This window comes from Theobroma umbraticum, unplaced genomic scaffold (genome assembly GCF_002168275.2).
Source record: "Theobroma umbraticum cultivar Fairchild unplaced genomic scaffold, ASM216827v3 scaffold_147.0, whole genome shotgun sequence".
Classification (NCBI taxonomy): Eukaryota; Viridiplantae; Streptophyta; class Magnoliopsida; order Malvales; family Malvaceae; genus Theobroma; species Theobroma umbraticum.
The window spans coordinates 8,252,557-8,278,305 of NW_018397259.1; the positions used below are offsets into that span (position 1 = coordinate 8,252,557).

Here is a 25,749-nt window from a genome sequence, read left to right on the forward strand (position 1 = left end):
AACCCATTGTGGTTTCGAATTCCCAGAATCTCCGGTTAAAGCTATGTTTTGAAGAAGGAAACCAAATGAGAAAAACATGTTGACTGAAACCAATTATCCATATGAATTGTATCCTTTACAATGTTTTGACACTTAAAGCATATTACATTCAGATTAACAGATGACCAATCAACAATTGCAATTTGTTTTCGGGGTAAGTTAATATCATCCATCCCTTCCAGACGATATTAAAGAAAAACTGTTAACCGAGCCACTGCTGACAACGACGGTCGCCACTAGCCCCGACAGAATGCCGAATGCTGATCTTCTCAGTAGAATACTTTTGCTGAAGCCATTCAAAAGCATTCACGTCAAGTTTCCCAGTCACTGATTTCCCCTGCTTCCTACGTATTTGCTGCTCCCGAACAGAAGCCCATAGTTTCTCAATGGCATCCCTTTGTCGAGATGTAAACCTTGCAACATTGTCAAATGCAAGCTTGACCAAGATGTCTATAACTGTCTGGCACCTACGAAGAATAACACTTATTTAACCCCCTAAAACAGAAATCAACATAAACAACTATATGGAAGCAGAGTTTCCTTTTCTTTCAATTAGCAGCAGAAAACAATGAACGCTTACCATGGAGTTTTATAACGACGAGCAGCAATCTCTAAACAAGTAATCAAGGCTTCTCTCTGTGACTTGAGAAATCTCTTAGTCTCCTCCTCATCCTCCTTCCTGCTCTTGGCTGCCACATCTTTCTTTCCCTTTGTTCTATCATCTTTTTTCCCAGATCTAGGAATCAGAGCATCAAGTCCAAAAGGATCAGACTCATCTTTCTTATTTTCTTCAGCTGGAGCAACTATAGCTTCTTTGTTGTTATCATCATCATTCCTGATTTCAGTCTCATCTTTCAGGGTAGCAGCTTCATCGATGTCATCATCCTCAGTTGCAATTGGAAGACTAGATATTGCATCTTTTAATTTACTAGCTGTTTTAGAAAACTATTAAGGTTCACAAAACAATATATAAGCACACAGTCAATAATGACTTTTTGGTTTTGTACGACAAAGAAAAGGGAATCAGTTCAAATAGTATTGCCACAAAACATTTTACTTGAGCAAACAACCTTCACTAAAATTCAGGCACATTTACAAGAACATCTATGTTTCACTGCAATGCTTAAAAAATACACTCTACAACATCACTTAAACTATTCCAAAATCCCCACTTTTGCATGGTACAAAAAGAAAAAAAATACAAAAAAAAAAAAAAACCCACATAAACTAACATCAGCCTGTATAATTGTCTCTATGTTGCCTCTCACAAGGAAGTACTCATGTGCAATGAGTTTCCAAGAAGAGCATATCTTGAATAAGAGCTCTTCAAAAAAAAAAAATTCTTGAATAAGAGGAATAGTTAAAGCAGTCATGACCTCTGCATGCATCTAAAATTCTTGAAAAGCACAACAAATGGAATTTATAGAATTAGTATGGAATGTAAAACCTTTCGCATATCCTAACACAATTTTGTTACCATGATGTACATAGATTATCAAATAAGTCATGTCTGACAATGTTGTGGCAACAAAACATATTAAAAAGTAAAGTACATACCACAAAGCTGTCATCAGTTAATAAGTCATTTGCCACCACTGCCCTAAATATCCATACAGTCAATTGGTTCTTCTGCTTCTTGTTTAGGGACTGCAAGAAAACAGCATATAAGATAATGCTCAAGGGAGAGAAAACAATTTTAGGGTGTAATACAAAGTAAAATCATACTTCAGCTGCATCTTGTGCTGCTGAAAACAGTGAATGATAATCGCCTCCCACCGAAGGATCAGTACAAGAAGTTGTTGATGACATTGCAGCCTCTAGTATAGCAAAAAAGTGATCACTAGTTCCAGCCTTCACACTTCCAGCCTTTATCAACTGTATCACAAGCTTTGAAGCCTTAGCAAACTTGGTGGGGTTCTTGATATGTGATGCAATCTTCTGCATTGCCTCAATAACTTGTGTCTCTGAGGCATCTGTTGTTGTCTTAAATCTCAAGCGTTTTTCTGGTGCAGCAGCTGGGAAGTACAATGCATAACTAATCAGATACTTTCAGAAAGATTTTAGCCAAAAAGAAAAAGAAGCTTCTTTGAAAAGTAGAATAATCCAATAAGAGAATTATAGATAAACAAACAAATAAATAATTTCATACAATATAATAATCCTTTAAAAACTCTAATCCTGCTTTCATTTCTTCCTAGTCTCTCTCATAAACCAAAGAAGAAAATACTCGTCTAAGTGCATGTTCATAAGACTCCAAGGCCACACTCAATTACCATCCCCAAAGTACTTTTGTCCAAAATGCCAAACTTAGTAACCTCATAAACGATAACAAAATTACTTCCAGAATTCAAGCCCCAATAATTCATAACCCAGAGTTTATTTTACCCTATCAACAACAAAAATTCACCAATACAGAAAAAAAAGAAAAGGGAACTTTGAACTAAATTATGCTGTAAAATCCCAAAATTACCACCTAAAGCCAGCTTCCTAGTCTCCAAAAAGCAGAACCCATTTCAATTTCCACTTCATAGTAAATGAAAAAAAAATTGCAACACCCAGAATTCAAAATCGAAATAAAAACAAAAAATTCATCAACCCTCAACAAGAAAAGCAAATATAAAAATTGTACAATTTATGGGGTTCACCTTCAGGGTAAGATTCTGTAGGCTTAGGTCTCTTAAGAGCACTTCTAAGAACTGGATTTGGAGAAGCTTCTTTGTTGTCGTTGCTACTACTTGTCTTCAAAGACGAAAGATTTTGATTCCTGCCTTGTCCTTCTTGTTCTTCTTCTTTTTTTTCTTCTAGTTGCTGTTGTTCAGAAGGAGGTGGTAATCCTTCAAACAAGTTGTCACCCATTTTTTCTCAACCTATTCACCAATCGTTTTTTCCTCTTTTTTTATCTGAATGGATTATTAAACTCAGAACTTGCAAGATCTTCCTTTTTGAAATTCTATAGAAAATATGCAGGGGAAACCTCCCTCTTTTCTTCTTCCTCTCTCTCTCTCTCTCTCCTTTCTTTATGGGTTGTATGGGCTTTGAGTTGTGATATGAAAATGAAGTCAGACTCTCCTTTACCAGACTTTGTGGCCCATTTATTTCTTGGGCTGCAGGTGTTGATTCAAAAGGAAGACATTGATTTGATTTCTTCAAATTGAGGCTTAATGTTCCTGTTTGAATAATTGAGTTTTTTTTTTTAAATTGAGAGAAAGGAGACTTGAACATTGTTCTTTTAAGTGGAGAGATACATCAATCAATGAGTCGAACATTCAAATACAGATAATTAAATTTAATTGGTTAAAAAATTTAATTGTTTTGGTTAGTAGATTAATTAAAATAATAGTTCTTAGTGAAGGTTCAACTACTCTGCCTATTAAACTGACTAGTGCCTTAACTTGTGATGTAAACATTATATCTTTATTCTATAGTTAATATATTTATTTTTATCTCCCTTTTGTCAATAACTTGAGCACCCTTGATAACTTTTTAATTTTTCTTAATATAATCTATGGACACCACTTAGTCATGTTTCGGGGTGGGATAAATTTTACATTAAATGAGAAAATATGGCATTATATTTACAATTTACAAAATATCATATCATATCATATTATATCACATATTTGGAAATATCTTTTTTTTTAACAGGTTTTCGGTAAAATTTAAATGAAAAACTTTGTCCAAAATGAAAAATTGTAACGAAAGACAAAAAAACCGACCTCCTCACATGATTTTGAGTTTGATTGATAATACCAAATATCAAAATTGATTTTCTCAAGTCAAAGTATATAGAATATTAGAAAATTGACCCCAGCATGGCATATTCCTAGTTTACATATAAACCAAAATCCATGCCCATTTCTTAATAATTACACCATCATACTTTGTCCATTCTCTCTACAAGGAACTTGATGCAAAAAAACAAAAGAAATCAATTAATCAGTATCCAAGAAGGGACGATGAAGCTTTGAATAAGCCATACCGTCCTCATTATTAAATTTAAATTAGAGTAAAATACATCCATGCGCCATCCCAAAAGTTTGACCCTTTCATACTAATGCAGGATTACATTCTAGTGGAAGGAGGGTACATAAAATACTAAAATGAGAATTATAATTATAAATGTTTCAAGTATAATGTTATTGAGTAATGTTTTTGTCGTGTGGAGATGCATTAACTTGAGTTCATAAGAAGATATTTTAACGGTTAAAATTCGGCTTAAAAATTTTATGTTGAAAATTTAATATGAACGAGGTGAAGTTTATTAATTGGCAAAGGGAGACAATAACTTTTCATTATATAACTCGAAATTCTTAAAGAACAAAGACAGGAAATGCATTCGCAGGAGAGAAAGAATGGAGATCCATTGGCAAGGGAAGAAAGATTTGAAGGTAGTCAACAAATGCGGGCATGCAAAGGATAATTGTGTTGAGGTACTTGGTAGAGGCACCTTCAAATGGGGCTGGTAAAAAGGATGCACACGGTCATGCAAAGAGGGTTGGCAACTAGACTTTGCTAAGCAAAGTATATTTTCTCAAACATGCAAGTTTAGCACTGATCTCTCTACCTGTTCTAGTTGTAATATTAATGAAGTTGAAAGACTTGATGAAAGTTCATTAACTTAATTGACTGATTACATATCAAAAAAGAAGACAAAAAAAGTAGCCAAAGTGTGTCAAAGCCTGCACAGATGAGTATATATTATTTCCAACATGCAATACGCCAATACATCACATTGAATATATTACAAAATCTTTGCATCAGCTACATATTATGTCGGGACAAGAGCAAAGGAGTAAGACGTGCACCCCACTTTCTCACGCGCACATGAATGACCCCACTCTCCCCACAAACAAAACCCTAAATATTTCCCATACCCCCCACCATGAAATTTCTTTCTCATTTCTTTATTTGGTTAATTGTTCAAAGAGAGAGAGAGTTTGTGCAGTAAAATACAAAGAAACCCCAGCTCCCTAAGACCTTGACGCACCCAAAACCAAGGCTAAAACACCCTTTGAAGACAAAAATCCAACAAATTCTCGGAAATAGAAAAGAAATTTTTATTTTCTCTAGAAAGACAATCTCTCTAATTAAGTAACTTTTTTCTTCATTTTTTTTTGGTTCATTTGTTTGGACCTCTGTTAGCCCTTTGCCCTTTACAATTCTTTAGCTTTGATCAGTTTCAGTTTCCCTTCTTTCCATTAGCTTCTCTCTCTCTCTCTGTCTCTCTCTGCTAACTTTTTTAGAGAGTTGAAGACTTAAAGAAATTTGCCTTGCTTCTTCTGTCTTTCTTTTGTTTTCACCCTTTGATCATTCTTAAGCAAGATCATCAATCAAAACAAGATCCAAATCCTGTTTTCTATTGCTCTGTGATCTTCTGTTGTTAGTTCAAACTTAAAAAAAAACCATGGCTAATCGGTGGTGGGCAGGGCAAGTAGGACTACAGGGAATGGAAACATCAGCTACTTCATCATCTCCAATGAAGAAACCAGATCTGGGGATATCCATCACAAACAATGGAGAAACGGGAAGTGGAGGAACTGGGGAAGAAGAAGAAGAAGAAAAAGAGCATAGCGACGAGCCCAGGGAAGGTGCTATAGAAGTCTCCACTCGTCGTCCTCGAGGTCGTCCACCAGGCTCCAAAAACAAGCCCAAACCACCTATTTTTGTCACTAGAGATAGCCCTAATGCACTAAGAAGTCACGTTATGGAAATTGCCAATGGTTCTGATGTAGCTGAAACCCTAGCTCACTTTTCTAGAAGAAGGCAAAGAGGGGTTTGTGTTCTTAGTGGAAGTGGAACTGTCACTAACGTGACACTCCGGCAACCTTCTGCTCCTGGGGCAGTCATGGCTCTTCATGGTAGGTTTGAGATTTTGTCTCTGACTGGTGCCTTTTTGCCTGGACCAGCTCCTCCAGGGTCAACCGGGTTAACAATATACCTTGCTGGTGGGCAAGGGCAGGTGGTTGGAGGTAGTGTAGTAGGGTCACTGGTGGCATCAGGGCCTGTTATGATAATAGCGGCAACTTTCTCTAATGCTACTTATGAGAGGTTGCCTTTGGAGGAGGAAGAAGAAGGAGCTAGTGGTGCTCAAGGGCAGCTTGGTGGTGGTGGAAGTGGCGGGTCGCCACCAGGGATTGGCAGTGGCAGTGGAGGGCATCATCAAGGTGGGATAGGTGGTGCTGATGGTTCAGGATTGCCAGTTTATAATAATTTGCCACCAAATTTGGTTCCTAACGGTGGTCAGCTGAACCACGAGGCTTATGCTTGGGCTCATGGTGGAAGGCCACCTTATCAGTAAAGAGAAGAGGAAGTAAATTAAATAGAAATGCTTGTGAGAGGAACGGATTCAGGTATTTAATTTCTATTGAATTGTTCTGATGAGAGATATATATTAAAGAAAAGAAACTAGGCCAATATTTTGTAAATTTTACAACAACTCACATATGCTTTCACTTGCATTTGCAGATCGAATAAGATGTTTTAATTTCTTGATCTTCCACTTTCTCTTTGTTCTTTTCTTAATTTATCCCATTTTCTTTTATCTGATGATGGTAGTGCAAGTTGGGGCTAAGGAAAGATTAATAATTAGTGCCTTGATCTTTGAAAAAAAAGCTTTATAACTTTGGATTTATATATTTGATTCATCATATTTTTAGCCTTTGATAAATCCAAAGATAACAAATTAAAGACTAACTTACTTCCTAGCTGAAGTATTAATGGTATAACAATAAAGCAAGAAGATATTGTTGTTACTTAAGAAGCTTCCATGGCCTTTGTAGCTGCTTCCACTGCAATTCAGCGAGCTTTCCATGATCTCAATCTTCTTTTATACATTTTTGTCACGCTTGGAAAGGTTTGTTTACAGAGCTATAATTACGTTAGGAAAGAAGATACTAGTACGTTCTCAGTACTGATGGAAGTTTTCAATCAAAAAATGTACATATTTCACAGCTCTTTTTTCTTTTCTTGCGTCATTAAAAATGGCTGAATCCCAACTTGTTACTACTAAGTTGCAGAAAAAGAGGGAAGGTAGGTGATGTCTGTTAGCTATAAATGACATTTTTGTATTCTTCCACTGAATTGTGTTGTTTTCCATTTCCTGTACATATCACATACAGGAGCCAGCCGCTTCCAATTGATGCTTATATTTGATCTTTTATATCTGTTCCAGCAAAGATTTTGACTGCAAATACTACTACTTTAATCTTCTAAAGCTGTTTATGAATGTGTCATGCTAGCTAAATAATAACTGACAACAAGCTACACTAAATGAGCAATGGCAATAGCATTGTTCATTTGTCAAGAGAGGGTGCGAATATCATTTCTAATTTGATGAACATGTTTTGAATTCATAATCACAAGGATTAATTCAGCTTGCGATGCTAAAATGATTGACTTGGAGGTGAAAAATGAGTAAATTGAATGTTTGGAATTCGGTTTTCAATAAATAAAATTTAAATTCAAACAATATTCGTGTTTTACGGAATTATGTAGATACTTATTTTTTATAATATGATTTTATTAACCTTCTAATCTATCAAAAAATTAAAAGACACAAAGAGAATTACGGGAATAATAAGTCAGACTAATGTTACTTATTACAAGTTCATTGTTTTCAATTACATTTACAAAGTTTCTATAAGCTTAATTAACATGATTAATTAACCTGAATCATCCGAAGAGAAAATTAATGTTAGAAAAGAATATTAATAAATTAGAAAGCCTCCCCTCCCCCACACAACCCCCCCACCCCAACCCCAGTTTTTTCTCTTTCTTCTGCTTCTATTCCTCCATTTCCACACCACTTCAAAGCTCAACATGAAATGCAACGGAAAAGGGGTGGCTTTCAGTTGGAAAGTGGGGAAGCAGGCATGGTTCATGACCTGTGGTGCTATGCAAATTTTTAAGAAGAGAGAAAGTAAGAAAGCAAAGGGCTCCAAGAGTACCGTAATATATACAAGGAAAACCATTATATGAGAAAGGGAGCATGTACTTCCATTTATGCAGTCACTGTGTAGCTCTGGTGAAGGTAACAACTAACAACCATATTAATTTTTTTTGGCATCATCCTCGATTTTTGAGCTTTTTAGAAAGTGTGACAATGCTCCCCATTGAATTGTCAACCATTAAGGATTTGGGATAATTTTCAGGTTCATGTTTCTGGCCTGCTTCTTTGCCATTTTTATCTCAGAAAAAAAAATTCTCAATATACAGCAGTGAAATTGTTGGAGCAAACTTGGGGCAAAAACTTTATAACTATTTGATTGCTTTTGTTCAATTCAGTCTGCAAAAGGATCATAAATGACAGAAGAGAAAACATGGTGCAATGAGCATTTGAATTTTAAGCACATATTTAGTCTATACCTTCAAAGTAATTACCAGGGCATGTGACTATTGTTCTTTCAATATTTACATTTGCACAAGTGCATGTCATGGGATCACTTAATACTACTAGACCAGTGAAAACTCGTTTCTTGGTGGCTATTAAAAGTCATGCTTCTTAAGTTCCCAAATACTCATTGCCGGCATGCTGCACCGAACTTAACAACAAGCTAAAGGCATGAATATGATTCGATAGCAGCAAGTAGAACAATTACAGCTTTCTAATTTCATTTTCCTAGGAAGAAAATTAACTGTGCAAAAACTTTATCATCTAAACATGAGCCAATGTCAAATGTAATAGTTAAGTCCTTAAGAGTTGCATTCACATAAATCTTAAACAGTATATGAATGTGAATGATTTCACTATGATGGGACAATGCAAAAAGATGTTAGCATATAACAGATAATAAAATGGAATTAGAATCTGGTTTCTTGAAATCAGGTTTTTTAATTTGTCCTCTACTTAATGTAACTTAGAAGAGGGTGTTAATCATGGCTGTGCAGTCATCATCCTATGACAATTTGTTAAACTAAAGAAAGGTGATGAATGCATCTTAATGGCAAACGATCAGTATGATGTCCTTAAAAAGGCTGTTTTCTTAACACTCAGAGGACTCTAAAGAGTTTTAGCAAACATCAAGGACCCTCTTCACATGGACTCACATGACATTGTTAATGAACCTTGGTAATATTTTTACCTAGTTACTTGCATACAACATTCCAATGGCAAAGCACTGATGTGATGGAGCCCACCTCGGATTTAATAATCAAATCTTCTTTATTAAAATGACCTTCAACTAAAGCCAAACAACAATTAGCTTCTCCTTTTCCTGCACCAGTTGTGTTTCTGAGTGTAGTTTTACCAATATCTGTAGCCCGAGCTCTCCTTAAAAGTTGAACAAGCTAATTAACTATAATACTTTGAGGAGGAATCCGGACAATGGGCATTAAGGAAAGGTGGACCACCCAAGTAAAGCCTAAGCTGTATAATGAAAAGCAACATGATTAATTTATTTAACATTGATAATGGAGAATCATGCATCAGCAATGGAAATTTGAGAGCATGTTCACTTGCAAAGTCTAAAATGCTGAATTTTTTAATTTGCTGGATGTACCTGCCGTGGGGCACACGTTGTCCTCAGAGAATTGGGTGCCATTTGACCTAACTTTCAAAATCCTCTGCAGCAAGATAATCCCAAATTACTTTGAGTTTCCAATCAAAGAACACCACATTCTTCCCATTGACCACATTCATCTACCAAAGCGGGCGTACTTTAGCGCACTCACTTGTTTCATTTCTGATGAACTCTTTGTGACACAATCCTTATCCTTAAATTATAGCACCGGTAACCAGCTACCAACATTCATCTCCTTGAAGGGGACATATAAACTAGAAAAGCAAGTTAAACTAAAGAAGAGTCTACCAAAAGAAAGAGTCAGATTGAAAAAACCCTGCCATCATCCACAAGTTTTCTTGTTTGTTTCATTGTGTTAACTCAAAATTTTTAGTTTTTTTTTTTCCCTCAGCAAAGAAGAGAAAAAATTACAACGCCGTTGCCGGGGATCGAACCCGGGTCACCCGCGTGACAGGCGGGAATACTTACCACTATACTACAACGACCTTGTTTGAAAACAATCTCTATTTCATGCTAGTTGGTTAAATGTAAATAAAGAGTGACCTTCTTATCATCTGAATGATAAGCACACCTCAGAGATCATATATATGGTTCAAGAGAAACTAATTAACCACTTAAGATATATTATCCTTACCATTCCAATTGACAACTCAATGTTTCTTCACAGTTTTGGCTCATCTCTGCATATATCTATGTCATTTAAGTCAAAGCAATAGGTTTTTGCAAGTAGTAGATGAATATTGCTTTCTTTTTCTTCATCTCTTTTTATAACAAATTCCTTTTGGCATTGTATCAGGTTTATAGTAATGATATCAGTTTCAGAGCTTGGATTTAAATATGTAGGATATATAATTACTATTAGGATATTAGAGTAGGCAAACAAATATTTCCATGCTAGGGCTTTGTTTCTCATTTTACACGTTTTATCCAACACAATAAAAGACAGGAAGCTAGTTAATTTGACAACTTTGGTCTAGTAAACAACTAAACGATGCTCATTCAATATTTCCTTCAACTGTCGGTAGAAAAACCTATAATAAATGATTCATCAACGCCCCATGTATGGAGACTAACGATTGCTGCACAACGAAATAGAAAAATGAAAGGGGAGAGCAGGCTGAAGTTTTGGTTTTATCCTGAGGTCTTAATCAATGTAACGAAAGGAGGGGACAGCTATAGTTTTTGTAATTACTAGCATTCTCTATGTTCATGACTATATATAATTAAAATATTTTCAGTCATTTATGTTTCTCTCCAAAGTTTTAATTGTAGTTTTAATTAAAGGTCAATGGAAAATCAAAATCCACCATTGATGGGACCCATATATCTGTTAGAATTCCATGGTGGGATCATATCATGTTGGGGTATGTGATGTGAAGGTACTTTCAAATTTACTTCCTATAAGATTCTTTCCATCTATGTATGATATATCTATATAGTCCCAGATATCACATATTGAACTCATTTAACTATGGAAATTGCTTTCTCCCCATGTTGATTAGTTCAGCAGGTTATCAATCATTAGATCCTGATACATGGATAATGATGCATCTGGGGGATCTAATGGTGGATAACATTTAAGGAGCATGAGAGGTTGATCATGTTTAATACGGAAAACTAATGATTTTGACAGCCAAGATAAGTGACTTGAATCATTGATATATCGATGATAAATAACTAATGGCATGGTTTATATCTAGGAAGAAGTGGGTGGAAGCTCTTTTACTTCAGAGACCAACAACACTATCAGCATTTATGTAAGGGCACAGAGAGTTTCCTCGAATCCTAATATACAAAGCAGCAATTCAGCTAGCCTAATACACAATACTAGAATTGCTTCAATATGATGTGATTATACTCCATTTGTCTTAGCTTTCTTCATCTTAACATGACCCTTCAGGCATGGAAATAAAAACTTAGCAAGCTAGATAAGTTACATGTAGACTTAGCTCAAAAACCATCATACTGGGGCAGTAATAATGCCACATATAATCTTACCACTATTTGCACAAATAAATAAAGGATGGAATTTCAATCTTCTGCTCTTGCATTCTCCAAATTACTGATGTGTAATAAGCTGGATTTGTGGAGCTCTGCCTATCAAAGATAAAAAGAGATTTAACCATATTATTATCCATAAAGGATGCTGGAAATAATGGGGTGTAGGGTACCATTGATAAATATCAAAATATATGGGGGGTTAGTGTGATATTTTTCCCATGGTAACTACAGCCTACAATTAATAATTCAGTGCAGATATGGACAAATGTAGGAGGGGACAAAGGATGGGCTGTTGGGGGTACCAATTTCAAGGAAAAGGGTTCCACTCAAAAAAATAAGGGATCTAGTTGAACAGTATGGCTGATAAAGAATTTACCTACGACATGTGGCATGAAATCAGCATCCTAGTTCGTAGAACCCCCTGAAATTCCGCCTGGATTTTTGGTAGCCTGAACACTACCCAATGCTTTCATGGAGTCATTGCATTGCCAACCTAAAGCTTCCGAACATTATTTTAATTGCATTCATTGGTGTGTTTCATGCGTTTCTATTGCAAAAAGTTTTAAACAAAAGATATGCAGAAGCATCAATGGTCAAAACTTGAGAAAACGTTAAGCACGCAACACTATGATGAATGCCTTGGGTTAAGACTGCGGTAATTGTCCACCTTCTTCCCCACCTAAAAACAAATAAATGGGTTCTTTGTTATAGCGGGGGAGGGGGCTGTTGGGGCATTCATTTCTTGATTTATGCATGAAACTAAGGTCAACTTTGCTACATTCTTTACATGCATGAATGCCTTTAATATGAGTAGCCTGGCGTAGGGAAAGAGACACCAAATAGTGTTGTTCGTTGGATGCATTTACTATGTTCTTCATTCTCATTTTGTTTTCTGGATTAAAATTATAGATGATAAGAGTATTGATTATAATGTCAACCTTAAGATTAACTAAATAACAGAATTACTAGGAAGTGGCATACCCTGCTGATCCTATATACAGAGGAAGCCAGGAGAGCCACTATAATGTTTTCAATCTCTTGTTTCCAGCACCTGTTTCCACCATTTCGCAAGAATTTATTCACACTTGCATGCTATGATGATGATTCATGCTCGATAACAAGCTCAACATATATTCTCATGATAATTTTCTTAAAGTCAAATACCACAATTCTTTTCCAATTTATTTGCTAGACATGAAGGGGAATTCTATTTGGTGTGCCTGCTCCGGAAAGTACTTGACGGACCGCCAAAAGGTAGCCGTATTTACTAACCCAATTCTCAATGTTGTGCAAGCATGGCCAGAAGATACGAGTAATTGAAACAGTGAGGCCTTGTGGATTATTGGTGAGGCCTCGAACATATATAATGACTGAGAAATGAGCCAAAATCAATTCTGCATTCACATAGACACGTATCTGCATAGCGGAATGATAGCATGTGTCTATGCAGTACACCGCATATGAATGGAAGAAATGCATACACAAGAGAAAAACCAATGTCCAAAAGCTCAATGAACAACTAAATATAGCACTGACAAACCTCTTCTGTATTGACAGAGGTTCAAGAGGACTTGTCATATGCTAGGTTGCAGTTATTGATATGACACTCCAGATATAAAAATTCAATTAACAAATGTCCAAGGCCCTAAAATTTATTTTGGCTTGACTGAGGACTTGTAATATTTGGCATATGAATTAACTGTTAGAAGTAGTATGAGTTCCATGATACTGTGAAGGTTCAAATAACTTCATCTTGAGTTCTCCACGATCTGATTGAATGTCACCATTAGCAGGGTCAGCTGTCACAAAAGAGATTAAGGATGACTAATGGGAAAAGTGACTGTTCAATTTCAATTTTTATTCAGCGTACAATGTCCCCTACATGAAATTGAAAGCCAAAACAGGCATACACAGGGATAAGCAAGGTCCATTGGCAATTTCCTTCAGCTTGTTCCAAGAATCAAAAGTAATGCAAAACTTGTATAGGTAAGTTAGTCTGTCGATATTCTGATAAGCAAAAATCTGTCACCATAAGCTACATGGAGAAAAGAAAAATGCTCATCTATTCATTCATTACAAATAATAATAATAATAAAAATAAAAAAGTCTTTGTATCTCTTCAAACAGTACCTCAAGAAGAGCCTGGACGATAAATTCATGTGGGCTTCTGGAACTTACCGTGAACCCATACTCTTCTCATGCTCTTCCCATTTTGGCGATTCACTGACTTGACACAACAATATTCAATCTCAAGCTGCAAGTGCATAAATAAGTTAACATTCAAAACAAACCAGGAACTACATTGGGGTTTCTATCTTCAGATATGACCAATTAATTATAAAATTATAATTTCATGCCCTATGAAACTCAATCAAGAAAGTGCAATTCTCTTTTAAAATTACAATGAAGTCAGAGAAAAACTGCACACAAATGCACTAGAGAATCATTCTAGATCAAGATGACAAAAACATTTTTCTCAGTTCCAGTCTATGCAGCAAAAATCAAACAGAGGTTGATGAAGCATATTATCTCATGCACAAGTCCAAGTAACAATAAGTACAAACTTAAATTTACCTAATAGCTAGAATTTTGTACCTCAATGAAGCCAGCACAAATGAAGAGATTTCTGACAACATCCAGAGAGAAAAAGTAAGAACGAGTGCCATCTGATCGCATGTATTCCCTGAACCCAACTCTTTGTTCTGGTTCGAAACGCAGCATTGTCATATCATAGAGACCTGGATTCCATCAAATTGAACCTTTGGTAAACTGATTCTGGAAAAAAACCCTTAATTTTATTATTCCTCTAAAGGAATTAAATTTGGCCAGAAAGAACAAGATCTGATGAGAAAATATGCTATGTAAAACATTTTACAATAACTGAAACCAGCAGCATATTTATTTGTTGATCCAATACCATAGTCCCTAAATAAGAGCAGGCCACCAGGTTTTAAGACAGAAAAGCACTCTCTGATGGCTGTTGGCATTGTTTGAAGTGGCACTGCTGATAGTGTGAATATCTGCCACATTATGTAACAAATGAAACATATTAAAATCTATATTTCGTAATATTTTGTATCTATTTTTCAAATAGTAAAGTAAGCTCAGAATGCTGGTTTTATAAGAGGGGAAAAAGATGCAGGTTGCAGCATAAAGGACTTGTACAGAAAAAGAAATCAGGAAGTTGATGCAAGTAGCAGGTATTAGCTATGCAAGGAGAGCTCGTAATATAAGTGGCATTCCACCACCATTGCTCAAGCCAAGCATGAATTTGCAGACTAACCATAACTCAATTGTGCACCAATTCATGTCATTCTAACACCAATTTAAACAACATGAGGTGAAGTCCAAGAAATATGCAAAAAAGCATATACTTAAAGGAATAGGGAAGAAGAATACTAAACTATCTTCCTTATTTCCAAGAAAATTAAGATGTCTATTAGTATTGACTATTAAAACATTGATGAAACTAAAGATGCATACCAAGGTAATAAAGTCCACACCACCAACACAACATATATCAGTTTCGTGGGTTCTTTTTTCTCTAACATCTGGTAGAGAAAAAAACAGAGAATTTAAGTTCATAATATTAGCAAAGCCAATAATCTAAGGAACAAATGAAAGAAATAGGAGAGGTAGCTACCTGAAAGGTAATTTTGACCCTTGAGTGCAAACATTTCTCTGCAATAATCGCATGTCAACCACTTTGGGAATCCAGTTGTCACAAAATCACAACAGAATGGGTGGAAACGATGCTCAACTGAGACTACATTACTAGCAGCTACAAACTCTTTAGCCCTCTCCAGGGTCTCATTGCTACAGTCACATGCGTATAGAATAATTTTCTCATTGCCACTGAAAATATATATTGAAGGCATAAGTAGAGGAAGAAAGATAATTCCATGATTCAATATTATCATCCAGCCTCAATTTGTCAATACTGCAAAATTCATCTTCACAATGAAAATTCAAAGAACAGTATCTCAACTTTCCACAATGTCCTCTAAAGTGTGAAATTATGAATTTAAATTTAACATTCAACCAATTTTCTCATGGGCTTATCCTGACTAATGAAATAAACTTTTCCAGAATACATAGTTCACCTCTAACTGAATTGCAGAACCAAACCAAAGTAATCAATTTAGATTAACCGCTACTCAAGACACATCAAACTAACATTAGCCAACATTCAACCTTCGTGACTACACCCATCAATTAACTTCACAAAACTTGAAACTCCATACTTTCAACACAAATAGTAAACCATTAAACTTTCTTTCATTACTAAACTAGTAAGTTAGTATAGTAATACAAATTTTGTTCAATGTGCAGTTGTTCACCGACCAATAGACCAACAATTATAACAACATAAAAACACTAATAAATTATTTGAGGTTACCGCAATATAGGAAGGGCAGTACTACCATTTCCGCACCCAACCTCCAAAACCTTACAACCATCTTCACAAGAAACCAGCTCCGGAAATTCTTTCAACAAGTACCTTCTTTCCTGTATCCAAAAAGTACCCATTTAAGCTTACATATAAAAAAACTAAGGCACCAAATACCCAGAAAAATAAAAGGAAGAAAGAATTGGGTTTTTCATTGTCTTAGACAAACCTTGAAGAACTTGCCAGAAGAGTGTTGAATGTGAAAATTTTGCCATGCTTTAATTGAATCTCTTGAATGTTGTTCTTCTTGTTGTGGAGAAGGGAAAGGGAGAAGATGGTAATTAAGAGAAGGGTCGTTTTCTATTTCTTGTCTCAGAGTTTCCCAGTTGAAGTCTTTGGAATGGTACTCCGAAGCTTCCGTTACCAATACACTCATCTTCTTGTCTTCGGCCGTGTCTGGTCCGTTCAGCGTTTAGAATCCTTTTGAGCTTTTATATAACCAAAATGGTCGGGTTTTGGGCTCAAATTAAATGTTTGCCGCCAGCAGCCCAAACTTGGACCCAAAATTTTAATTTCATTTTCTTACAAAAATTGAAAATGCGATAACTATTTTTACTGGATGCTCTCAGCCAATAAGTCTTTGTATTAATGTAGAGTTCCTTTGAGATAAATGGTTGATGGATTGATAGTACTTAGTGAACAAATTTGGTGTAGAGTTTGTAGCATTAGTGAGGAATTTGTGGAATCTACGGGTTGATGGGTTCAATCAATGGTTGCTTCCAGCATCCTGTCCCGAGAATTTGTGCTCCAAAGTTGATGCTTCAGCTTAACAGCTCAGCTGGTCAAGGTTTTAACATTGACAAGCTGTTGCTAAAACTGAATCATCTTGTACATGTTTGAGGACATGAGGCATAAATGCCAAGTTAAGCTGTCCATGCAGTATGCAACAGTGTAAGCACATGAACTCCGGGCTTGAGGCCCTGCATAGATTACAGTCTGATGGCAGAAAATCAGAGAGCACATTGGCCACTGAATAGCTATCTCGGGAATCCTCCTTTCAGATTTCCACTCTTGTTTCATGAATGAGATTCAACATTAGTAGATTATATTCCCTAGATGCTACACAATAGCTTGGATCACATTAACTGTTGGTCACTTGCACAAATGGGAAACGGAAGGTAGAAATTAAGAATGATAGCAACCTGAGATTCCTGACTCCAAAATTCAGCTTAATGCAGTTAAGTTTTTCCATAATCAATCAATTTATCATCCTGGCTCGGTATTCCGCTGATAATAAGTACTGACTCATGTATCAGATAAGAAGAAAAAGGAATTGAAGGTATACATTACTCCTTACATTTTCAATTTTGTAAATATCACACTAAATTTAATTTTGGTATTAAATAATTGTATAAGTGTACAAGTAATTTTACCTCAAGTCATTCCATAAATTCAATGAGCCAAGTGGTTAGCAAAATTTAATGACTACATTTTGGTATACCATGGAATGACAGAATGCAAAAGCTATGTTAAAAATCTCTATGCAGTGACTGATTTTGAAAGTGAACTGACTGAAGACACCTAAGGAAATGAAAAAAGTAATCAATGCCAGAATCTCCTCATACCTGCAGGCCAATGATCAAATCAGAGGTCCTGCATACAAAGGGGTATATACCCCATTTGCCTAAGCATGAGCAGCTCCTCAAATCCCTTCCCCTGCCCGTTGCAGAACTCTTTGAATCTCATCAGCCATCCCTTGCAATACAACTGGTTTCTGAATAACTGCATTCATTCCCATTTGTAGGCATCTCTCACGCACATTATCCTCAGCACTAGCTGTCAAGGCTATAATCAATGGCCAATTACGGCTGCGAAACTTACGGATTCTCATTGCCACTTCAAATCCATCCATTTCAGGCATGTGAAGATCCAAAACAACAATTCTGAAAGAATTTTCAGCATGGCTGACTGCACTGAGACATTCAAATCCAGAAGAAACAGAAGTCACTTCACAACCCAGCTTCTCTAGCAGCTTCTTAGTCACAGTCCTGTTTATATCATCATCATCAGCTAGTAAAACTCGAAGACCTCTGAACCTGGAGTTGAAATGTGGTTGCTCGGGGGAGTTCCCAGAAGCAAATGTGGTTCTTTGGATATATGGTTGGATTTGAAACCTGAGAAGAACGGTCATACTCTGTGCAAAGCCAAGAGAATTTGTGGATACCCAGATATTACCCTGCATCATCTGCAAATACCAGACACACAATATACCATTAATGCATGTAATGCAATGGTAATGCATCATACTTCTATAGAAGGAATGACTGGTTAAATGACAAAAGGTAGAGAAATCAAACTTTTTATATCAGTTGGAAGAGAAAATAAAGAGTTAGAACACAGTTTTGAGCACATCAGCATGGCTCAAAGAACAATGCCTTTAAAATTTTCTATAAAATCTACAATTGAAACATTGAAGTATCTTCAAACCACAATTGTTCCATGCATCCATTTTCTTTATATATGTAGTCAATATTGTCAAATAGCTTCAGTCCAAGGAATGTATGCTTTAATTCAGTGTTTATATTAAGAGTCTGAGTTTTGTCTTTAAAAAGGGCTTCAATGCTAGAAACATATCCACAACTGCATCATTCAGACTCCTTCATATGAAAATTTTTCTCCCCGAAAGCATAGAGGCATAGGCAACTGTTTTTTCACTTGATTTTTTGTATCCAAACTCCAGAATATGTAGAATTGCCTAAACCAGATTAAAGAAGCCCAATGAAACCAGCACCTTACTGAAAATGCTCTGGCCAAATGACGCCAGACACTTACAATATAAAGCTCAGGAAATCAATTGCACATATGACATTAGTTTTAAGCAATTAAAAGCAGTGTCTTCCAATATTTCATACAGATAATATTTTTTCTGGGGCATCCAGAAAAAGCTGAAACAGGTTTTTGATATAACAATGGCATGTCCAGAAATAATATACCATTAAAAGTTGGGAGTCAACAATAAAAATGCAATAAATAGCTGGAAATTGTTTCACAGGCCTCGAAAGCTTCAGCAATCATACACAGGCAACACTATAATTTATTACTAACGGCAGTATTTCATTTCCATTGGATGTATAGTTACTATTAACTCTATCATTTGAAATGCAGAGGTCAAACTCAAAACAAGGCATAGAATTGACAATAAAAAATAGAAACAGAACTGGGATATTCACCTGCACAAGCTTTTTACACATATTGAAATTCAGGCTCTCCTTAATTTCATCATCCTTATGCCTCCCACCAGAAGAATGTTTAGTTGAGACTGATTCATCTGCCTGAGAACTGCCCCCACGAATACCAATTTCAATCTTTAAGGACAGGTATTTATCTTGTGTGTTTGATCTCCATGCATTTATTTTGTCATTCTTATCCTGGCTACTGACATCTGATAAAACCCGAAATAAAACAGTTCCTCGTCCGTTATTGACGTCCAGTAGATAGCCAACCATATGCAAAATTACTTGAAAAGTCCTTTTCTCATCACCAATCACCTGGTGAGGCAAAGAGCTCTGAACACCAACTTCAAAACCAAAGCCTTTATAGACAGACAAACACTTGGCAAGACAAGAAGCTTCTTTGATCATGGAATGTAAACTAAAAGGTCTCATATCTAGCAGGAATCTTCCCTTATCTTTTGCTGAAATCTCCATCACATCATTAATCAAAGTTGAGAGAACACTGCTTGTTTTAACCAATGTGTCAATAGCAATCTTCTGGTTGAAATTCATATTTTCTTCTTGAAACACTGAAAGTAAGCCCAAAATTGAGTGCATTGGTCTCTTCAAGCCATGACTCATCACTTTCTGAAAAGAGTTCCTTGCTTGGCTGGCCATCATTGCATTCTTTCTTGCCTGCTGTAACACACGATTTTGCTGACTCAGTCTTTCTCTCATTAGCTGAGATTCTTCAAGAACTGCAGCGTGGGACAGAGCTACAGCCACCTGATCAGCAACCACTTCAACAATTTCCATTTCCGGCTCGCTCCAACCCTGGTTCGAACTTGGAAGAACCAATACCAAAATGGCATAGCAAGTCTCTACTGATTCTGGTGTTCCCCCTTTAAAATTAGAACCGTGAAGCATTGGCATCCTAATTGCTGCAACAGCACCTGCCTCATCTGATCCGCTACCACTTGCAAGCCCCAGTGCTGAGTCTGGCCTCAGGATTCTCACTCCTTCACTCTCTTTTATCTCCATCACATCAGGATCATTAGTTGGGATGGACTGGTGAAAGCTCCTCGAAGAACTTGCTTTCAACTCATGAGTCAAATTCATCAGCGATCCATTCTCATTTGGCATCCACACTGCACAGTTGTACAAATCCAAAGTCTTCGAAAGCTCAACCAAAGTGGTGTACAATATGGTATGCTTATCTAGGGATTTCCTGATTTCCTGTGTTAACATTCGAACATGTGAGCTGGCTTCCTTCTTCTTCTTCATCATCCCAACCTCTTGATCTAACTCCAATACATTTTGCCTCAAGAAAAGCTCCCTGACTTTCACTTTGAGTAAGAGAGGGATCAGAGTTAAAAGTGTTATTGCAGTGGCACATGAAACAAGGGCTGTAAGGAATTTGGCAATGGTGAGGGATAGCATCAACTGGAATGAGTGAGGACCATAATAAGTCCATCCGTTGAGAAGGTGAGTCAACCCACAAAGCACTATAAAGGCTATAAACTGAAGCAGGACCCATTTGAAGGGGACGCTCGAACAACTAATGAAGTAAAGCAGTTCAATAGGTATCGAAAAATATGCCACAGCAATCAAGAAATCACTCACCTTCTGGCACTCTAAAATGCTATGTATACTCCACAAGCCCTCATCATCACAATTACAATTCGGAAACTCATTATCAGTCGCAGAAACCGAGATCACGAAAAAAGAAATCAACAAGCCATGAGCTAATGCTCTTAACATTGCCACTCTGGTGAGTACTGGTTCAATCCATACGTGTAAAAAGTCAAACTTTCCACACCCCCAATGCACAGAAATTTTGTATTCAACTAAACAAAGAAAATGCAACTCCCTCAACTATACTCCCATAGCTGAAAGCTTCAAGTATTCATTTCCTCAAGCCAAGTCCTTTGCAAAGACAATAAAATCCCATCTGCAAGAATTCGAGATCTATAACAGTACCCACCTTCTCCTACTGAAGCAAGCAACATCCTTCCCCTAGATTTCAAGATCTAAAACACCCCATCTGCTCTAAACTCCAAAAACTCCAATCTTTTTATTCATTCCCTGCAATCAACTATTGTTTTATCAAAGCCCCCCAGGACTTCACTCCACCAACAAGGGAAAAGAAGAAAGAAATTCTGAAAAAGAGAAGACTTTTAATAAAACTTGCAGCTTTCTTCAACTGAATAACATAACTTTCAAGGAAACCAACATCAAGACTCAAAGGTCCACCTTTCTTTCCCAATCTAAAACTCAAGAGAGAAACAAGGAATCAAAGAGGAAAGGTTCAAAAAAAAAAAAGAAAAAGAACCAACCTTTTGGTAGAAAAAGTACCACCAATCTCAATCAACACCAAATAAAAACAGAATACTAATATCTTTTTCAACTTCCCAAGTGAAAATAACCACTACCCATTTTACCAAATCTCCACTTTCTTTTTCCAAATCCAATCAAACAACACCCCACTTTTTCTTTGTCAACAAGATCAATTAAAAAGCTAATACTACCGATATATAAAAAGAAGTCTGCTTTAAACAAACCTTCGCAAGAGGTTTATAAGAAAAAAGCAGAAGAGAGATTGAAGACAGTTTGAGATTGAAACATCTCTCTCTGCCTCTTTAAGATTGAAAACCGTGTTTGACAAAAACAGATACGAGGGACAGAGAGAGAAAGAGAGAGAGACAGAGGGTGTTTGTGTCCTAAAGTTAGTAGAAAATAGTAACTCCCCAGAAGGACACGACCCCAAAAAGGAAGAAAGAGCATAATGTGGGACCCAAGTTTCTATGTGAAGAGAACTTAGACACTTTCTTCCCCTTTCTTTCTTTCCCAGTCACACAAAACATTATTTTTTGTTTTTTCCACAATAATATAATTAAGTATTTTTTTAATAATTACATACAAGCATTATCAATAATAATAGCAAGTACTCTGTCTATGTTCAATCGACAATTTTATATTAATTTTCCAGACCGCCCGATTGGGTATTGATCAAGCAGCGTGGATCACCAGGACGGATTTGCTGACGTGGCAACATTGACCGTTAATGACTTGATGGCAGCAGTTATGAGGTGGAGAAACTAAGCGGGGTTGACCGAGGAGCTAGTTGGAGGAAGGACGTTACCCACGTGGCGCACGTGATGCGGATGTGGTTTCCTGATTTTTGGGTTTGTATTTGGATTTTCCATATTTTGTAGGTCAGAGAGGAGTATTTTTAGATAATTATAAAAATATATATTATAATTTTGTGGAGTATCTTAACCTTTACATAGATTTTTTTTTTAAATCTAAAAATATCTACAACAGTTCTATCCACTTCCCCATCCTTTTCCATCAAAATTATTTAGGTCTTTTTCTATTTTTATAATATTTATAAAGAAAAATTATTTTTCTTCCATCTCTTAAATATCACTTGTCTATTTCGGAATTCAAATTCGAAACTTCAACTTATATAACATAAAATCCTAAAATTTTATTAATTTTGAATTTCATTCGAATTATTTAAATGATTACTTTCTCGAAATAATTAACACTATGTTATATTATATTCATTGTTGAGGATGAATGATACAACAAAAACAACCTTTGTAGCAGTAGCAAATAAATGCCAAGGGTAGCTGACTACAAAGGGTCGGGGCATGATAATTGCTTGCTAGGAATGCAGGTACACTCTTGTTAGCATATTTTAATTCATTAATAAAAGAAGGAAAAATGGGGTTATTGAGGTGACCAAAATTAATTAGGGGAGCAGTCTTCCAGGATTGCCTGGCAGCAATATGCAGTTAAGCCTAGCTAAGCTAACCAGGAAGCAAGAAAGACAACAGGTTCTCATCTCACCATGATTAGTGAATTAAGGGAATGAAAAGAAGAGTTCAGAGGGCTGAAGCCAAACTGTTTAATCCAAAATCTGCTGTACATTTTTAAGCCAAAATTTTGGGATTTGTTTGTTTACTTGGAAATAATCCTCTTCAAAAGTGTCCCACTTTTACAAGAAAGCATAATTGTTCTATCCACATGTACAAAATAATGCTCACTTCTGAGGGGACAAATCAAAATGAGTAGACAGGAGGCCATTGTCTAGATACACAATGAGTAAGAAAGGAGAAAATGATGGAAACATGATTATTCCTTCAACACCTATTGACTTATGTGCATAATGATGCCAAAAATTAAAAAGGTACTGAACAATTAGTAATTTCAAGACTAGATGCACAATTGTTATTACTTAAGTTGAGCATGATTAGCTTCCCCCACCCTCCACTCCTCTAAACTGGTGAGGATTTGGGTAGCTCAAAGAAAGCTAGAAAAGTTAACAGCAATATTAGGTAGAAAGCATTTCAACAACTAAGCAAAGGACTGGGATTTTTAAAGGCCATCTCCTTAATTTATGGGGCATACTCTAATCAGTATCAACTAACAAAAGAGTAATGGGCCGACCTGTACAGCTATATCATATTACACTCCGGGAAAGGTGCAAGGAGTTGTACATCTATTCGCTCTGTAAGAAAAAAAGTTGTGATATAAACATCTACCACAAAACAGAATTTGATCCATAAAAACCAATATCTAATCTGCGATTTGATCATAGTCCCCATTTTCAGGAGATTGATGAGCTCCATGACCTGTTTTTCCTGCAAAAGACACGTAGTTCAATATTTCTTGCTGTGTGTTCATTATGCATATATGCATATGCAAGACTCTTACCTGTCAACTCAAAACCGGTTCTATCATCTAGACCACTCCTCCATTCTGAGGGCCGAGGTGCCACATGCATGCCACGTGGTTGCATCATGAAATGACTTCCTCCGAAACTTTGATGATCATCATTTCCCCCAATTGGATTTCTTCCCGGAGTTTCAAAAGCCGAGCGAAAGCCAACATTAGATACTGAAGTCCCACCAACTGGAGATGGCAACTTGCTGCCAGAGGCATCACCTTTTGCACCAGCACTAACATCCTTCTTGTTATCAATCACAAATGTACCAACAATAACCTGTAGATGAAATAAACTGTTGTGCCTTTGACATAAATAACTGAAAACTAAACCTCTTAAAGAAAAGAATCTGCTAGCTCTCTTTCTTGTTTGCTCTCATGGCGATATCAATGATGAAATCCCAAGTCATCTATGGATTGATTAACCAGAGTTTTCTTCATGTCAATTGTACATTTATTAAAAAAAAAAATACACTTGAGTGTTTGGTTCATAGGTAGATGCATGTATCCCATGTTCAAAGAGCTAGGTTCAAATCCCCGCTTTCTTAAATAAAATAAAAATAATACTAGTACCTGAACTGGGCCGGCAGCCTTTAGAGGTCCACCAATTCCTCCTCCAATAATCTGGCCATCTGCACTTGATAGACATACACTGAGCCCACCAGTCCTCCCTCCAGTTTCAGTCCGTACATAGGATCCAGAGAGTGAAATGATCTCAAAGCGGCCCTAATATCATATCACCCAGGAAAGAAATTAACAAATGAGCATATTTTAGGCAAGTAACTCACAAGTTTCATCAAGTTCTCTCAGAGATGACAACTCTAACAAAGCGAAACTGGAAACTAACATCAAGGCAAGGATATGAGCCTTTTGGGCATATGGGCATGGCAATGGCATCATAATAAATTGTTTTCATATCTCATAGAACCTGGAAAGATTGATTTGATACTAAGAGTAACATAATATAGATAGCTGCCTCTCTGTTTTTTAATAATTCAACAGGCATGGAGTAGCTAAGGTATGCCCCACATTTATAATTGTAAACATACTTTTACAATCAGCTCATTTAAACAACAGAATCCAACCATGAATAACTTGGCAACTTGTTTTTTCCCCAGTTGGGAGAATTATTTTGCGATGAGCAACCCAACATTACCGGACTAGTGTACTAAGCAAGCAGAGGAATAAGCTTCCCTTTATGCTTGAATTTATATAGCTTTCTTTAAGACCCTTTTTTTAATTTGTATCAAGTAACAAACCCCGCCATCCCTGTTTTCCTAGCAGACTTATTATTTGTCTACAAGAAACATCAATTGTCTAACCTTCTTTTTAAGATAAGACCAAATCCTCTCCCCGCTCTTCAAAGTAATGTGGGTTTTTTCTAACAAAACTCTATTCAATTTTTTATATGTATTTTCTATTCTCTTAAAAAGTTCCAATTTAAAGATTGCAGAACATGGAGTTATCTCATTGATATAAAATAATTATAACAAAAGGGGATGGTTACCTCATATGTGATGTTACCACCTGATGTTGCAGGCTGGCGGAGAGATGCATTGGAGATCGTACCAGATGCAGACAGAATACATATTTCACGCTTGCTTTGTTGCATGAACATCATTATTTTTTGGCCCACATCCTATTTGGATCCATATATCACGTTAAGAAGGCAGCAAAACATCTTGATTCTCATATTAGAAACAATACTGCATCTTGACCTAGAACAGTTAATATAACACTACAAGACTCAAGACCGTTGTAACCAAAATTCATGAATATTAACATAAAGAAACTACTCTCATGAGATTGTTTATGAGGCACAAAAGAGCTAAATTGAACACCAATAATAGCCAAGAGG

At 36.3% G+C, this 25,749-nt stretch overlaps 4 protein-coding genes, 1 non-coding gene and 1 pseudogene across 7 annotated transcripts; 1 reads left to right on the forward strand and 5 right to left on the reverse strand.

The window, feature by feature from the left end:
* Nucleotides 1-46: 46 nt before the first annotated feature.
* Nucleotides 47-3,064, reverse strand: LOC110416064 (nucleolar/coiled-body phosphoprotein). Its single transcript, XM_021427910.2, has 5 exons — nt 2,685-3,064; nt 1,765-2,054; nt 1,597-1,686; nt 620-984; nt 47-506 (listed from the first exon to the last, which is right to left on the reverse strand). Exons 1-5 carry the CDS (start codon nt 2,893-2,895, stop codon nt 242-244), a joined length of 1,221 nt encoding a protein of 406 aa, XP_021283585.1. The 5' UTR covers nt 2,896-3,064; the 3' UTR covers nt 47-241.
* Nucleotides 3,065-4,980: 1,916 nt separating this feature from the next.
* On the forward strand, nt 4,981-6,470 carry LOC110415175 (AT-hook motif nuclear-localized protein 20 pseudogene; annotated as a pseudogene).
* Nucleotides 6,471-9,970: 3,500 nt separating this feature from the next.
* TRNAD-GUC (transfer RNA aspartic acid (anticodon GUC)) lies at nt 9,971-10,042 on the reverse strand. Its single transcript has one exon. It is a non-coding gene; the product is annotated as a tRNA-Asp (tRNA).
* Nucleotides 10,043-12,960: 2,918 nt separating this feature from the next.
* Nucleotides 12,961-16,423, reverse strand: LOC110415302 (Methyltransferase family protein). 3 transcript variants are annotated; one of them, XM_021426909.2, is made up of 8 exons: nt 16,178-16,423; nt 15,958-16,067; nt 15,202-15,413; nt 15,042-15,109; nt 14,476-14,578; nt 14,154-14,296; nt 13,689-13,812; nt 12,961-13,357 (listed from the first exon to the last, which is right to left on the reverse strand). In XM_021426909.2, exons 1-7 carry the CDS (start codon nt 16,382-16,384, stop codon nt 13,714-13,716), a joined length of 942 nt encoding a protein of 313 aa, XP_021282584.1. In that variant the 5' UTR covers nt 16,385-16,423; the 3' UTR covers nt 12,961-13,357; nt 13,689-13,713. The 3 variants fall into 3 exon arrangements, with proteins under 3 accessions (XP_021282584.1, XP_021282583.1, XP_021282582.1); XM_021426908.2 differs by lacking the exon at nt 12,961-13,357 and adding an exon at nt 13,507-13,593; XM_021426907.1 differs by lacking the exon at nt 12,961-13,357 and having other exon boundaries at nt 13,507-13,812.
* An 883-nt stretch (nt 16,424-17,306) lies between these two features.
* On the reverse strand, nt 17,307-21,888 carry EIN4 (Signal transduction histidine kinase, hybrid-type, ethylene sensor). Its single transcript, XM_021426633.2, has 2 exons — nt 19,179-21,888; nt 17,307-18,193 (listed from the first exon to the last, which is right to left on the reverse strand). The coding sequence occupies exons 1-2, from the start codon at nt 20,919-20,921 to the stop codon at nt 17,651-17,653; spliced, it is 2,286 nt and encodes a 761-aa protein (XP_021282308.1). The 5' UTR covers nt 20,922-21,888; the 3' UTR covers nt 17,307-17,650.
* A 1,468-nt stretch (nt 21,889-23,356) lies between these two features.
* LOC110415365 (AT-hook motif nuclear-localized protein 14-like) lies at nt 23,357-25,554 on the reverse strand. Its single transcript, XM_021426993.2, has 4 exons — nt 25,399-25,554; nt 24,465-24,617; nt 23,883-24,171; nt 23,357-23,809 (listed from the first exon to the last, which is right to left on the reverse strand). Exons 1-4 carry the CDS (start codon nt 25,510-25,512, stop codon nt 23,745-23,747), a joined length of 621 nt encoding a protein of 206 aa, XP_021282668.1. The 5' UTR covers nt 25,513-25,554; the 3' UTR covers nt 23,357-23,744.
* Between the last annotated feature and the right edge of the window lie 195 nt (nt 25,555-25,749).